General features: G+C 46.5%; 1 protein-coding gene across 10 annotated transcripts in view; it reads right to left on the reverse strand.

Moving 5' to 3' along the window:
* Nsd1 (nuclear receptor binding SET domain protein 1) overlaps positions 1–11,450 on the reverse strand; it is a 161,452-nt gene extending 150,002 nt beyond the window's left edge. The window contains exons 1-3 of one of the 10 annotated variants that reach the window (XM_004632281.3): positions 11,138–11,450; positions 9,042–9,155; positions 8,212–8,301 (exon numbers count right to left, since the gene is read on the reverse strand). In XM_004632281.3, the coding sequence (XP_004632338.1) occupies positions 8,212–8,301; positions 9,042–9,071 (120 nt within the window). In that variant the 5' untranslated portion in view covers positions 9,072–9,155; positions 11,138–11,450. The other 9 variants (XM_023716463.1, XM_023716456.1, XM_023716461.1 and 6 more) reach the window with 9 other exon arrangements.
* Between the last annotated feature and the right edge of the window lie 2,210 nt (positions 11,451–13,660).

Here is a 13,660-nt window from a genome sequence, read left to right on the forward strand (position 1 = left end):
CACACACACACACACACACATAAATAAATAAAATTTAAAAAAAAAAAAACAAAAAAAACCTTTAATGAATTATCAGAGAATTACACTAAGGGAAAAAAGCCAATCCCAAAAGGTTGTTGTGTTTATACCATTTACATAACTACTTTGCATATATATGCAATTAAGGGGATCGAACTCAGGACTTCCCACAGGTTAAGCAAGCACTTTACCAATGACCTATACCTTTTAACCCTTATAGATGCTTTTCTTTGTGTTTGTTCAGTGATGCTAGGGATTGAATGCTTCTTTTTTTTTTTTTTTAAATGTATTTGGTACAGGGTGTCAGGGTCACCACACAGCTCTGACTCATAGTGATCCTCCTGTTTCAGCCTCCCCAGTGCTGGAATTACAGGCATGCACCACTGCCACCACACCCGATCTTGGTGGCTGGTTCAGTGCACCCAGGGTAGGGCCAGCACACATGTGAAACCACAGATCAAAGCCAAGTCCTTGGGGCTGGTGAGATGGCTCAGTGGTCTAAAGCACCTACTTAGAACAAGCTAAGCTCAAGCAAAGCACAGGGACCGCAGTTCAATCCCCCAGCACCACATGCCAGCTAGCCCGTCCCCTGGTGGGCTGAGCTGGCCACACACTAAATAAATAAATAAATACATAAATAAATAAATAACACAAAGCCAAGTCCTTGCACTTGCCTAGCAGGCACTTAAGACTGCTGAGCTGTCTCTGCAGCCTAAGGACTGAATGCTTTAAAAGGCTCTGAGATCATTTAACAAAGTTTCAGAAATGAATGTTAAAACCACCACCAAAAAGAAAAGTAGGCTCTCCTTTATAAGAATTTCTCTAAAAACCAGGAATAAAAAATGAAATGTGTATGACAAAAGACAATCAGCAAAAAGCACAATGTAATAAAGTTACACCACTTAGTAGTTGGCTATTCAAGGACTACTGATATATTCTTCTAGTTATGAAACAAAATGGAACATATTCCCAAGAATTAAAGCAAAAATGGAGGGGCTGGTGAGATAGCTCAGTGGAGCAAAGCACCTGCTTAGGCAAGTGCAGAGACTGTGGTTTGGTATCTCCTCCCACCCTACCCCACTCCAGAGCTGAAGCAGCCATCAGGCATGGTAGCACATGCCTATAAACCCAGCACTGGGGAGGCTAAAAACAGGAGTCCAAACTGCATAGTGAGATCCTGCAACAACCAAATACATCAAAAAAAAAAAAAAAAAAGGAAATTCAGTGATATTATATATCAAATGAGCAAAAAAGTATGAAAGTACAAAACTTCAAAGACATCTTCCTCAAATTTACAATTTAGTCTTTCAAATGTACACTTTCAGCCAGGCATGGTAGTACATGCCTGTAATCCCAGCACTTGGGGGGGGCTGAGGCAGGAGGATCATTATGAATTTGAGTCCAGCTTGGGCTGCAGAGCAAAGATAAATAAAAGACCAAAAGGCCGGGGAGATGGCTCAGTGGAATAAGTGCTTCCTTGGCAAGCACAACGGTCTGAGTTCCATCCCCGGTTCTGCAAAAAAAAAAAAAAGACCAAAAGATGTACACTTTCTTAACACAGTAACAAGCATTGCTTACTGAGCACCTACATCAAGGATAGCACTGTGCTACTTGCCTCAGATTAACTGTTTATTTATGTGACAAGGGGTCTTATTCTGTTGCTCAGGATAGTCTGGAACTCCTGGGCTCAAGCAATCCTCTTAACTCAGTCTCCAAAGTGTACACAGCATCCAGCTCATATAAATTATCTTGTTGTATCTTCTCAACAACTATGCAAGTAAAGTATTATTCTCAATTTCAATATGAGGAAGACCCTTGGGTCTCAGGGAACAAGGGCTTTCTCCAACTAAATTGGTAGTACACAGTATACAGAGAAACAAAATATTGAAGCTAGGAATAATCAATCCCACGTGCCTATACATTCAAACTACTCAGGAGGTCGAGACAGGAAGCCTACCCAAGAGCTGGCATACTAAGACAAGCCTGGGCAACAGAGATCCTGTCTCAAAATAAGAAGGGGAAAAGAAAGAAAAAGAGGGCAGGGGAGATGGCTCAGTGCAATAAGCACTTCTCTGGCAAGTGCAAGGGCCTGAGTTCAATCCCCGGTTCCACAAAAAAAAGAAAGAAAGAAAGAGACATTGAATTTGAGTTTTGTGAGGAAAACATAAAGAGTGAAACAGCGAAGATACAACTTAATTTCTCATTTTGGATTTAGGAATAATTTTATATAGTACAAACTGTAATATGTACATGTAACCATTCCCCAGATGACTGTAAACTGCATGAAATATAAAAAAGTACTACTAAAAAAACTGAAGAGTAGGGGGCCGGGGAGATGGCTCAGTGGAATAAGTGCTTCCCTGGCAAGCGCAAGGGCCTGAGTTCAATCCTTGGATCCGCCAAAAAAAAAAAAAAAAAAAACTGAAGAGGAAAAAAATTATATGGGGTTAGAGCCAAAGATTAAAGATTAGTAATAAATGCTTTAGTACAACAAAAATGAAAAACTGAGGGAATCTGTATAACGTAGTTAAAAAAAAAAAAAAAGTTCAACTATTCAGAATGCCAAACAGGCTTAATTTATACATTTTCTCTCCTGAAAACCCCATCCCTACTACTTTGGCAATAACAACACACAATGTACTAACCATTGTTACTCTCCTAAAATCTTGTTTTAAGATTTTGTACCACTGTTTTTATTTTTTTTCTTTCTTTAAAATAAAAATAACTGATGTAAAAATAAATAAATAAATAAATAAATGAAAAAAAAAAAAAAAAAAAGAAGAAGTTGCTTGGGGCCAGGGAAATGGCTCAGTGGAATAAGTGCTTCCCTGGCAAGTGCAAGGGCCCTAGTTCTAATCCCCGGTTCCGCCAAAAAAAAAAAAAAAAAAAGCACAAAGAAGTTCCTTAAGTGCACTTTATTAAGAATAAAAAAAAAGTGGAAACAAAATTTTTGTAAATAGAAAGGAAGAGGGGCTCGGGGAGGGGAATAGGAGAAAAAAGATACCAAGTACAGATACAACTTCTTATGATGAATGTTATCACTATGTGTACCTAAAAAGGCATCAATTAAAAAAAAAAAAAAAGCACTTATTTTGAAACAAAATCTCACTAAATTGCCCCAGCTAGCCAGATCTTGCATTCCTCCTTCCTCAGTCTGGTTTTTTGTTGTTGGTGGTGTTTCTTTTCTTTTTTTTTTTTTTAAGTACTGGGAATCAAACTCAGGACCTTGTTCCTGCCAGGCAGGTACTGTGCCACTGTGTCCCCCTCTCCCCCTCAGTCCTTTCAGCCTAGAGTAGCTGAGATTACGGTTGTATACCACACCCAGCTCTTTTTTAGAAAAAAATACTAACAGCATCTAGTAAAGAAGAGGTATTCCAATGTGCTTTAATCCTGTATATGAATGTGTGACTCCAAGGTTTCCACTCCAAGGATGAATGGGGAACATATCATCAACACAGAAGAAACATGCTTGCCAATAAAATAGCTAGGTTCAGTCAGTAGGCTAAGTGAGGCAGGAGAATCACTAAGAGTTGGAACTAAATAATGAGAACTAAATAATAACAATAAAAAGTACAAATTGTTAAGAATATTACATTTAAGAGAACCTTAGACAAGGTAGAAGAGAAACTCAGTAAAATTTCTTGGTCTAATATAAGTTCAGAGAGAGACTATGTCATACAGTAGAGAAGCAATAAGATGGATTAATAAAAGCAAACAATAGCATAGAAAAAAGCGGAAGAAAATGAACAAGAAATCAAAAAATGACAACCAGCCAGGCGTGATGTAACATGCCTATAATCTCAGCACTCATGAAGCTGAGGCAGGAGGATCGCTGCAAGTACCAAACCAGCCTGGGCTACAAAGTGAGCTCACAGCCAGCCTGCATAGCAGGACTGTGTCTCAAAAAGACAAAATATAAATAAATAAATAAATAAATAAATAAATAAATGCTACGAATCTAGTAGGGCAAGTATGGTGAGGGTGTCATTCATGACTTATGGAAAAATTGTGCCAGACATGGTGACATACACCTGTAATCCTGGCATGCAAGAAGATCACCAAGGTCACCCTGGGCCACACAGTGAGTACAAAGCCGGCCTGAACTACATAGTGAAACTCTGTCTCAAAGGAAAAAAAAAATTTCAGCAGAGTAAAGGATATAGAAGTAAAACAACATAGCATAACAGAGAGGTAAATGAAGTCAGTAACTTTAAAAAAAAAAAGGAGTTTTTAAAGTTTAAAAAGATTCCTTTACAATAAGATGCTATCGTTTTAGGCAGAAAAACTGATGTAATGGAAAGGCAGAAAACAAGGAGAAATAAATCAAAGTTCCTCACCAGGAAGGTGTCAGAGAATGTGTCAGCAATTTTCTTCCCAGGAAAGAAAGATACAGGGAATTGCTAGGATGGTACAGGAGAGAACCTGTGAGACATAGTTTTGTCTCATGCACCAAGATTTTAACATTGGACCTCTATAATTTTTTTTCTTTTTTCTTTTTTTTTTTTTTTTTTTTTGGCGGAACCAGGGATTGAACTCAGGCCCTTGCACTTGCCAGGGAAGCTATCCACTGAGCTATCTCCACGGCCTAAATTTTTTCTTTCAAGATGGTTTCACTAAACAGTCCAGGGTGGGCTTGCATTTATTACCCTCCTGCCTCAACCTCATAGTGTGTTGGGATTACAACACAAGCCACCATGCCTGGCTAAGTTAAAGTCTCAATACTATTCTAAGAAATTCTAAGCTCTTTACCAGGTCTCTATAATCTCCTCCAAAGTCTTCCAAATGTATAGTTCGTATTTTCTCCCCGCTAAAATTGCTCATTGCACCTTACTCCTATCACAAGAATACAAAATGCAATCTGAATTTCTTTTTTTTTTTGTGGTACCAGGGATTGAACTCAGGACCCTGTGCCTTGTCAGGCAAGGGTTCATTCTACTGAGCTATCTCCCTGGGCCCCTCAATCTGAATTTCAAGGGCCTTATTACTTGAAAAAGGTACACCCATTCTACATCATCAATCGCAAAATGCCCTCTAGGGCTGGGGAGATAGCTCGAGGGCATAAGCACCTGCCTGGCAAGCCTAAAGTCCTAAATTCAATCCCCAGTACCAAAAAAAAAAAAAAAAAAAACAAAGTGCCCTCTAAAACTGTCCTGTTCATAATCTAAACAGCTAATTTAAAGGCAACACTATACAATACAACAACCACTGTCAAATTCCTATTATAAAAATGTTCTGTTCATTTAATTCCCCAATACAGGCCCTGTCTCAATTTAAATTTAAAATACAGGGCCAGGTGTGGTGGCACACACATGTAATCGCAGCACTCAAGAGGCTGAAGCAGGAGGATTGCTGTGAGTTCAGGCCAGCCTACACTACATAATGAGTTCAAGGCCTGCCTGGACTAGAGAGAGAGATCCTGTCTCAAAAAAAATAAAGAAAAAGGTAAACAATTATTAACAATAATAGGCCGGGGAGATGACTCAGTGGAATAAACACTTCTCTGGCAAGCACAAGGGCCTGAGTTCAATCCCCAGTTCCGGAAAAAAATTAAAAAAAAAAAAAAAAAAATTAACAATAATAATATTACACACAGAATAAAATCAGTATTTGCTAAGGATTTTCTAAATTCCTGCCCCAAGCATTAGGGCTTTTACATGCAGACCATTGAATTTAAATTAATCAGGAACAAGGGCTGGTGAGACAGCTCAGCAGATCAAGTGCTGAGCCAAGTCCAAGTGTGGTGGTGCACACCTGTAATCCCAGCACTGGGGAGGCTGAAAACAAGATGATCACTATAAGTCTGAGCTGCATATGGAGACACTGTACCAAATACATTAAAATAAATAGGAACAATCTGAATAAGTCATTACCATGAGTACACAGAATATTTTATTGCTTTTTGTTTTTTGTTGAGACAGGGTCTCACTATGTAGCTCCTGAGTTTATAATCCTGTTAGCTCAAACTCCAAAGTGCTGAGATTACAGGAGTACTCCAAAAGACCAGAGGACAGGGACCCAGAACCCTTGCACTGAGTTATACATCCAGCCCTTTTTTATTTATTTTGAAACAAGGGTCCCACTAAGATAATAAATTATCCATGCAAGGCTGATTTTCTGATCCTTCTGCCTGACCTTCAGGGTTGGACTATAATAGACTTGTACCACCACACCTGGCCAAGAATTTTTTTAAATTACATCCTTCCAAGCAGGGCATATGGCTCAAAGGAAAGCACAGTGGCAAACACCTTCCTGGCAAGCACCAAGGTCCTGAGCTAGATTCCCCGGGCCTGTCCCCAGGGCGTGCAGAGACCACAATTGAGTCTGGGCGGGGTGGCCAGCTCTGGTGTAATCCCAGATCTTGGGGAGGCTGTAAACAGGTGGATCACTATGAGTTCGATCTAGTAATGAGACCCTGAACACCCTGCAGACCCTTACCTAAAATACAAAAAAAAAAAAAAAAAAAAAAAACAAAAAAAAAACTAATTACCATATTAGACATACAATATACTGTGTATAGGCCCCAGGATCCAAGATCTGTTTTTAACCAATACTTTAGTAACATTTGTTTGCTAGGATATATCAAATGTTTAGGTTTCTATTTGCATGCTTCTGGAGACACATATCTTCATTCTTGTATTCAAATTTACATGTGAAACCAGGCATGGTGGCACATGCCTGTAACTCTACCATTTAGGAGGCTGGGATAAGAGGAATGTAGGAGTTGAAGGCAGCCTGTACTATATCGTAAGCCCCTGTCTCAAAAATAAATAAATAACTTACAAGTAAAAACAAGGGCAAAACTATGTATGATTAATTTTAAAATGAATCCAAAGAAACAGATGTCTTTCTTAACTAGGTTTTCAAATCAGGCTCATCACCTTAAAACGTCTAAGAAAATATAAACTCAAGCTAATCACCAAAGCAATTTCTCAGAAATCTACAACTGCCAAGGTAAGGAACCAGAGTATTAAAGCAGATCTAAGAAATGAACCAAAAAAAAAAAAAAAAAGCGACACACCCACATGCTTCCTCTATAACTCTAAGAGCATAGTAGAATAAATGTTTAATACACACAAATCAATCTTGACATATTTTTAAATTTTTCATTTATCAAATCTTTACATAATACTTCCAATGCATTTGTTGCTCCACAAAATAAATCAATCCTTTTTGGTGACATTACCAATGACCACAACAATGTGGCACCTGAGCAGAAACAAAATCAGTACCTAGTTAGGAATGGTGATGTACACCTTTAATCTCAGCACTCCACTCAGGAGGCTGAAGCAGGAGGATAGCCAAGAATGTGAGGTCAGCGTGGGCTACATAAGTGAATTTGAGACCAGCCTAAACTACAGAGCAAAACCTCATTTCAGAACAACAAAAAAACCATAATAAGAATCAAATATTTAAAGCTGAAAGGTTTTTTTTTTTTTTTTTTTTTTTAATAAATCAAATACTTCTGGATTTTAGCAGGGAATAAAAACCAAACCTAAAAATCAACTGGTCATTTAGCTAACTAAAAAGTCACATTCTGTATAAGTTCCAATAAAACGTTCACTATATACCACCCTTTAGCAGTATCACAAAGCACTACTGAAAAGCACAAATTACAACTTCTACATTTCTACTTGTGTCATCCCACTTGAAAATTTAAAACTAGAAAAGATTAGAGACCCTACTAATGATAGCAGTTATCAAACGCATACGACTCTGTGACTTAAACCACAGTTCAGAAAAATTAAAACAATTTAAACTGATTTCCAAGAAAGCTTTCTCATCTTAAACATTTTCAATCTGTGCCCAAAATATACTTCACCTGCAGCAAGTCACTCTCAACTAAAAAAATAAGACATGCCAATGTGAAAAGAGAACTCTAAATAACTATTTTGTTCACTTGTATTTTAAAAAGTAGGCTGAAGCTTTTTGTTACTTTGAAAATTTAAACCTAAACTCAAGCACTCTTAAAATTTTAACCTAGTTCTCAATGGAAAGATACTTAGAAATGCTGAAAAAAACAAAATTTTATAACTGATAAATTTAAAAATCAAATTAAAACAACACCCCCAAAAAGATTTTCATAGCTCTCATCTGTGAACTGACAACCAAAGACAAATCAGGTATGTTTTCCTTTAAGTGGCCTGTATATATACATTCATGTATATATTTTAAGTTGTACCGAAAACTGCTTACAAATGGCAATTCCTGTGAAGTAGATGATGATGAAGTTCCAGGTAATTCTAGCATGTTTCCTAATGTACTGGTACTGGAGTCTGGATCATCCTGAAAAGATAAATTTATTGAATTTAATTGCTCTTCTATGGTAATGTTTGTATCTCCTAGTGAAAAGGGGGCTGGGAGAAGGGCTGCTTTTTCATTGCTGCCGTCCACTTCATCTCTTTGCTTATTTTTCTGTGTTTCAGTCTGAGGAGCTAATGGCAAGAATGGCGGTTTGACTGCACCATGTCTACTCTCTGGTGTGCTGTCTTGTTCACTTCCCATGGCCACTTCTACATCATTCTCTGATTTAGGCTCATATTTGCAGGTGGCATTGGTCTGAGTGTCCTCAAAGATCTCCTCTATACTCTCATCGTCTGTGACTGGCTGTTCTGGGTCCATTTCAGAATCTACATCTGCATCGTCCACACAAGTAAAATTCTCAAAGTGCAGAAAGCCATTCTTGATAGTCTTTGTTACTTTTAACTGGCGTTCAGGGGAGTTATTACAAGAGGGTTCCTGTTTCATAGCAAGTGCTGTTGGACCACCAGGACTCAAGGAAGTGCAAACAATTGGCGACTGAGCTCTTGAATCACTTTTTTCAGGGTCTTGAAAGGATTCTGATCCATCAGCAGACCCATTTAAATATTCTACATTGATCATGGAGGCCAAATCCTGTAGTCTCCGCAGTGGAATGTAACAAGATGGAGAATCTTGTCCATAAGCATTTTGGGATGTTCCACTAGCAGTCGATAACTGCATAGTACACCCATTAAGTGGCTCAGAAAAATTGGATTGACCATTACCGAAAGGGCTGTCCTTGTCTTCAGGGGCATCTAAATTCACTGGATTGGAAAAAGGCAGCAGACAGTTTCTTCTAGACAGTTCACAGGTCTGATCCATCCTGGGGCGGCATCAACCTGGAATCCAAAAACACAGCAATTAATCTAAATTAATAGGCCAGCTGACTCGTCTCTTCAAAATGGCAGCCACTTCTCAAGGCCTAGTGGCCTCTATGCCTTTCTGCTGCACTTCCAAGGACGAAAAAAGTTCTCCTGACTGACGATGGAAAAATGGCTTCGGTGAGCCTCCGCAAACACCATCTTTCCGGAGCTAAGCAAATCCTGCCACATGGAAAAAGCCCGGATTTTTCCTGCACTGCAGACGGGTGGACACTTGGGCTCTAGTAAAAATTAAATCTCTTTGGCAGTCAAAATTCCCAAATCTCAAAAACAAGAATCCTCCTAGTCCTCCCCTGCCTGGTGTCCAGTGGCTGGACTTCTTGAAGGGTGGGGGCTGCACGGTTCCAGGGGGGCTTCTGGACGCTGCACAAAAAGGTACCCCTCCTCCTTCCTGGCTCGCTCGGGAGCAGCGGTCACAATAGCGCTGCACTCTGAGCCCAGCCGTCGCTGGAGCCTTGCAGCGGCCGTGCGCAGGCCGCAGGCGAGACCACGGAGGCGGGTGCACCCCGAAAGCTTGCCTTCTTGACTGCAGGCCTATTCGGTCCGCAGCTGCATGGTCCAAAGAACCGGACGCGGCCGGCATAGAAACCCAGGTGGCTGGAGAAGCCCAGTCAGGGTAGCAGCAGCTGCTACAGCTTGACAAACATGGCTGCTGCCGACGCCGCCGCCGCCGCCGCCGCCGCCGCCTGCACGGGCCGCACTGCTTCCCGCAGCCGCGCACCTCCCGGCCGCGCCGATCGCACTCATCAATATTCAGCAGCAAGCAAAGTTTGCTGCCCCCGCAGCCCCTAGTTGGCTACCTGAGGGGAGGCGAAGGCCGAGGTGCACGCATTGAGCGGCCAAGCTGCAGGGCAGGGGCCGAGCCGGGAGGAAGTTCTCAGCAGCCCGGCCAGCTAGGCCTGAGCCCGGCTGGTAGTGATGGAGGAGGGGGAAGGGGCCCCCCGCTTGCAGCACTGCCGGCCACCAACCCTGCGCCGCGCCCGACCCTCTCCGAGCCCCCTCACCTCACGGCTACCACCATCTTCCCCGCCCGGCCGCCTCCTCCCTTCCCATTGCACCCGCCTGCCGCCCACTGCTCGCCGCCCACCGCCCACCCCAACGCACTAGTTACCGTGCCCCGTGCCCCCTCCCGGGCCAGCTGGGGGGAGGGGGTGACCCTCATTACACTGGGGTGCGAGCGAAACGGTGGGGAGAGAGCGGAGCCGCTCACCGCACCCCCCTCCCCCCGCGTTTCTCTTCTGGTGAGAAGGTAGCGAGCGCGACCTGCCCCGGCCTATTCCGCCGCCGCCGCAGCCGCCTCCTCCTCCTCCTCCTCCTCCTCCTCCTCCTCCTCCTCTTCACATCCCCACCGCGCGCGCCCCCGCGGCGGCGCGTGCGACCAAGCGCCTCGCGCCGGGCCGCGTGCAGCAGCTGGGGCCCTGAGTGCGCGCGCACCCCTTCCCCCACCGCGCGCGCGCTCCCTCGCCTCACTCTTCGGGGTTCAAGGCGGGTGAAGTCGGGCTCGCGAGCGCGCTGCCCAATCAGCCGAGCGGCCGCTGCCGCCCCCTCCCCTCCCCCTGAGCGCCCGCGACGCGGCCCGGGCCTACGGGCCGGCCCGACTGCCCGGGCGGGGCCGGAGGCGAGCTCCCCAGGGGCCTCGCGCGACTCTGGCTGTCCGGGCCTGCGGGCGTCGTGGGTGGCATTCCAATCCCCTCACCTACCTCGGGGCGCAGCGTAGTCCCTGAGGCTGCGCACGGCTACAGCACCCTACCCGTCTCGAACCCCAACCCCAGCGGCACCTGGCCTGGCCGAGGCCCGTCCGACCGCCCTGCTCGGGCCCGCGTCAGTCCCGGCCTCCATCTTAGGTTACAGCCCAGGCTCCCCATTCACTGGGCACCTGCCCTCGGCCCGCTCGTTTCGGCCCGAGGCCAAGGCAGACCTCTTCCTGCCGTAGGGCTCACCTGGGGGCTGGGGCTGGGTCTTCGAGGCCTCAGACCCCCAGCAGGCGCAGCGGCAGGTGAACCCCCTGCTCGGCCGCACCCCAAACCCACACCACTACCACAGATCTAGCTAAGCAGGAAACAAAATGGAGGCAGCATCTCGGGTCTGCCTCCTCGAGCCAAGCCTGTGCAGCCCCAGGGCTCTCTCCTGCCGCAGGCTCGACGCCCGCGAGGCAGGGGGCTGTCTCCTCCCGGGGGCCGCGGGAAGCTGCCCTCAAGCAGCGCAGACGGGCCGGGCACTCGGCCCAGGGGTCCCCACAACCCCTCACCCACCACCCACTTCTCCTCCCTCCCCCTGTTCCTCTCCTCCCCCTGCCCAGCAGTGCGGGGTGAGCGGCTGGGGGAGCCGGGTCGGGTTACCCGCCCGGGCACTGCCCGCCCGGCCGTGGCCTCTGCGGAGGTAAGAGGCCCTGCGACCTCAGCGCTGAGCCCACCCCGGACCCGAGGCGGGCTGCAGCCTGACAGCGCGCTCGCACCTCGGCCTGCAGCCGTGCGGCCCCCGCCGGGCGAGGCCGAGTCTCCACTCGGCGGTCCCGAGCTACCCTCGGGGCCCGGGGGTCCTCGCCGCCTCGGGCGGAGCAGTGGGAAGAGCTCGGGGGAGGGGAGCACTAATCCCCGCACCGCCTCCGGCGCCCAGTCTGGGTCTGGGCCTGGCACTGGGGCTCGGGCCGCTGGCGCTGACGGGCGTGGGTAGGTGCGTGCGCGCCGGGCTGGGGGCCGGGAGGGGCCGCGCCTCGCACGGCGGACGCTGCAGTTCTCCGCACCCAGGCAGATGGCCCTCTCGTGCCACCGCAGCCCCGCGCAGGCCGCCGGCTCTGCGGTCTGGCTCCCCGGGAAGCGCGCGCCTCGTCCTTGCGGGACAGCCATCTGGACCCCGGCGGAACTGTACGAGGCCCCGCCAAGGCTGCAGGCGCAACCCCCGGCCAAGGGCTCTCTGCTGTGGGCTCCCAGGACCTCACGGCCTGCACCCAGGATCCGGCCCCTCTGCACCGACCTAGTGTGGTCATGGCGCGTCCATTCCTGAAAGACTGTGGAAAGACAGGTCCGGGAACCCAAGTCGGGTCTGATCCCGCCACTTAAGCCCCCAACAGGCTCTTCTCCCAGCCGGAACCCAGTTGCCTCCTGGGCTTGCTCCCCAGCAAGAAGCTCACCTCTGGAGCTACTTGGTCCCTAGAGCGCTAAGCTCATCCTCGCTGTTGAAAGAAGCCACAATGGACCGCCATAAATTTTTCCGCCTCCTCCAGAAAGCCTCCTGTGATTACCTTTGATGTTCACTCCATCTCAGATGAGGGCACCGCCCTCGAGGGCCACGTGATTCCCATTCCTCTCAGGGCTTGGTAAATGTTCATAGTTATTACCCCAGTGGAGCGTTTACTCAGCCCTCTGTTAATCAGAGCCCACCAGGGAGAAAGGCCACTTTGGGTGTTGCCCTGCATAGTGTCAGTACTGCGCTAGCTAAACTCCTCCTGACTGTCGCCTGTCCCCAGCAGGCAGACAGCATGGGATGCCACGAGTCTTTTGATATCCAAGACCCACAATGGAATATTGGGTCTCACAAGTGAACAAGCCCTTAGCATAACTTGAGTAAGTGCTGAGATGCCTACCCTGCCAAAAAAACAAAGCAAAAAAGCCCAGCAAGTAGGCTTTGCTATAGGAAAAGCGCCCCCTGGAACCGCAGTGATGAGAGTGCGCTGGAGGGCTCCTTCTCTTTAAAAGATTCAAGTATCCTAAAGAGTCTCAGCCGCAGAGTTAGTTGGCAGTTTTCTTTGTGCTAGAACCACAGAGGAGCTGGGTCTACACTGGAGTCACTGAAGCTAAACTCTTCTGGGCAATTCAGTGGGGAAGTTCTAACTGGTTTCTTCACACCTAATCATTTGAGACAATCGTTTCTGACTGACAATTATCCCTCTGCCAATAGCCCCAATTCATCAAGTCGGCCCCCACTCCCACCTTAACCGCTGAAAGACGGGGAGCTGCCACTATGTAGCCTTGAGCAAGTCCATTAACAGCCCCTCATCTCACTTTCCTCACCTGTGTCTTCCATGGCACATGGCAGCTCTGAGAATCTTGTAAGATAAAGTGGGTGAAGTGCTAGGAATTGACACTTAACCACTTAAAGACTAAGCACTTGATGAATGCTAAAATGTAATTCATTACTTCTTTCATCAACCATTTCCTGCATTGCAGGCAGTGTGCTGGGTACTAGGGAAGCAGAGGATGAAATGTTTGCATCAGGGAACCCTCAGGAAGGCAATTTAATAAAGGTGTTGAGATGCCTGGTGCCTGCACATCATTATCCTGCAGGTACTCTTCTCTCTGACCTCCTAGTCTTCTGGAAGAAGAGTGGAGGCCAAAGGGAGATTGGCAGCTGAGGATGAACTGGTTACTGATAAGCCTGGGGAAAAATACTGGATAGAACCCCAGGGAAAATCTCTGAGACTTCCCTAGGTGACACCTGAGGCGCTACCTGCCTCTTATAGTAAA

The sequence above is a fragment of the Octodon degus genome, unplaced genomic scaffold (assembly GCF_000260255.1).
Source record: "Octodon degus isolate 3935 unplaced genomic scaffold, OctDeg1.0 scaffold00048, whole genome shotgun sequence".
Lineage (NCBI taxonomy): Eukaryota > Metazoa > Chordata > Mammalia > Rodentia > Octodontidae > Octodon > Octodon degus.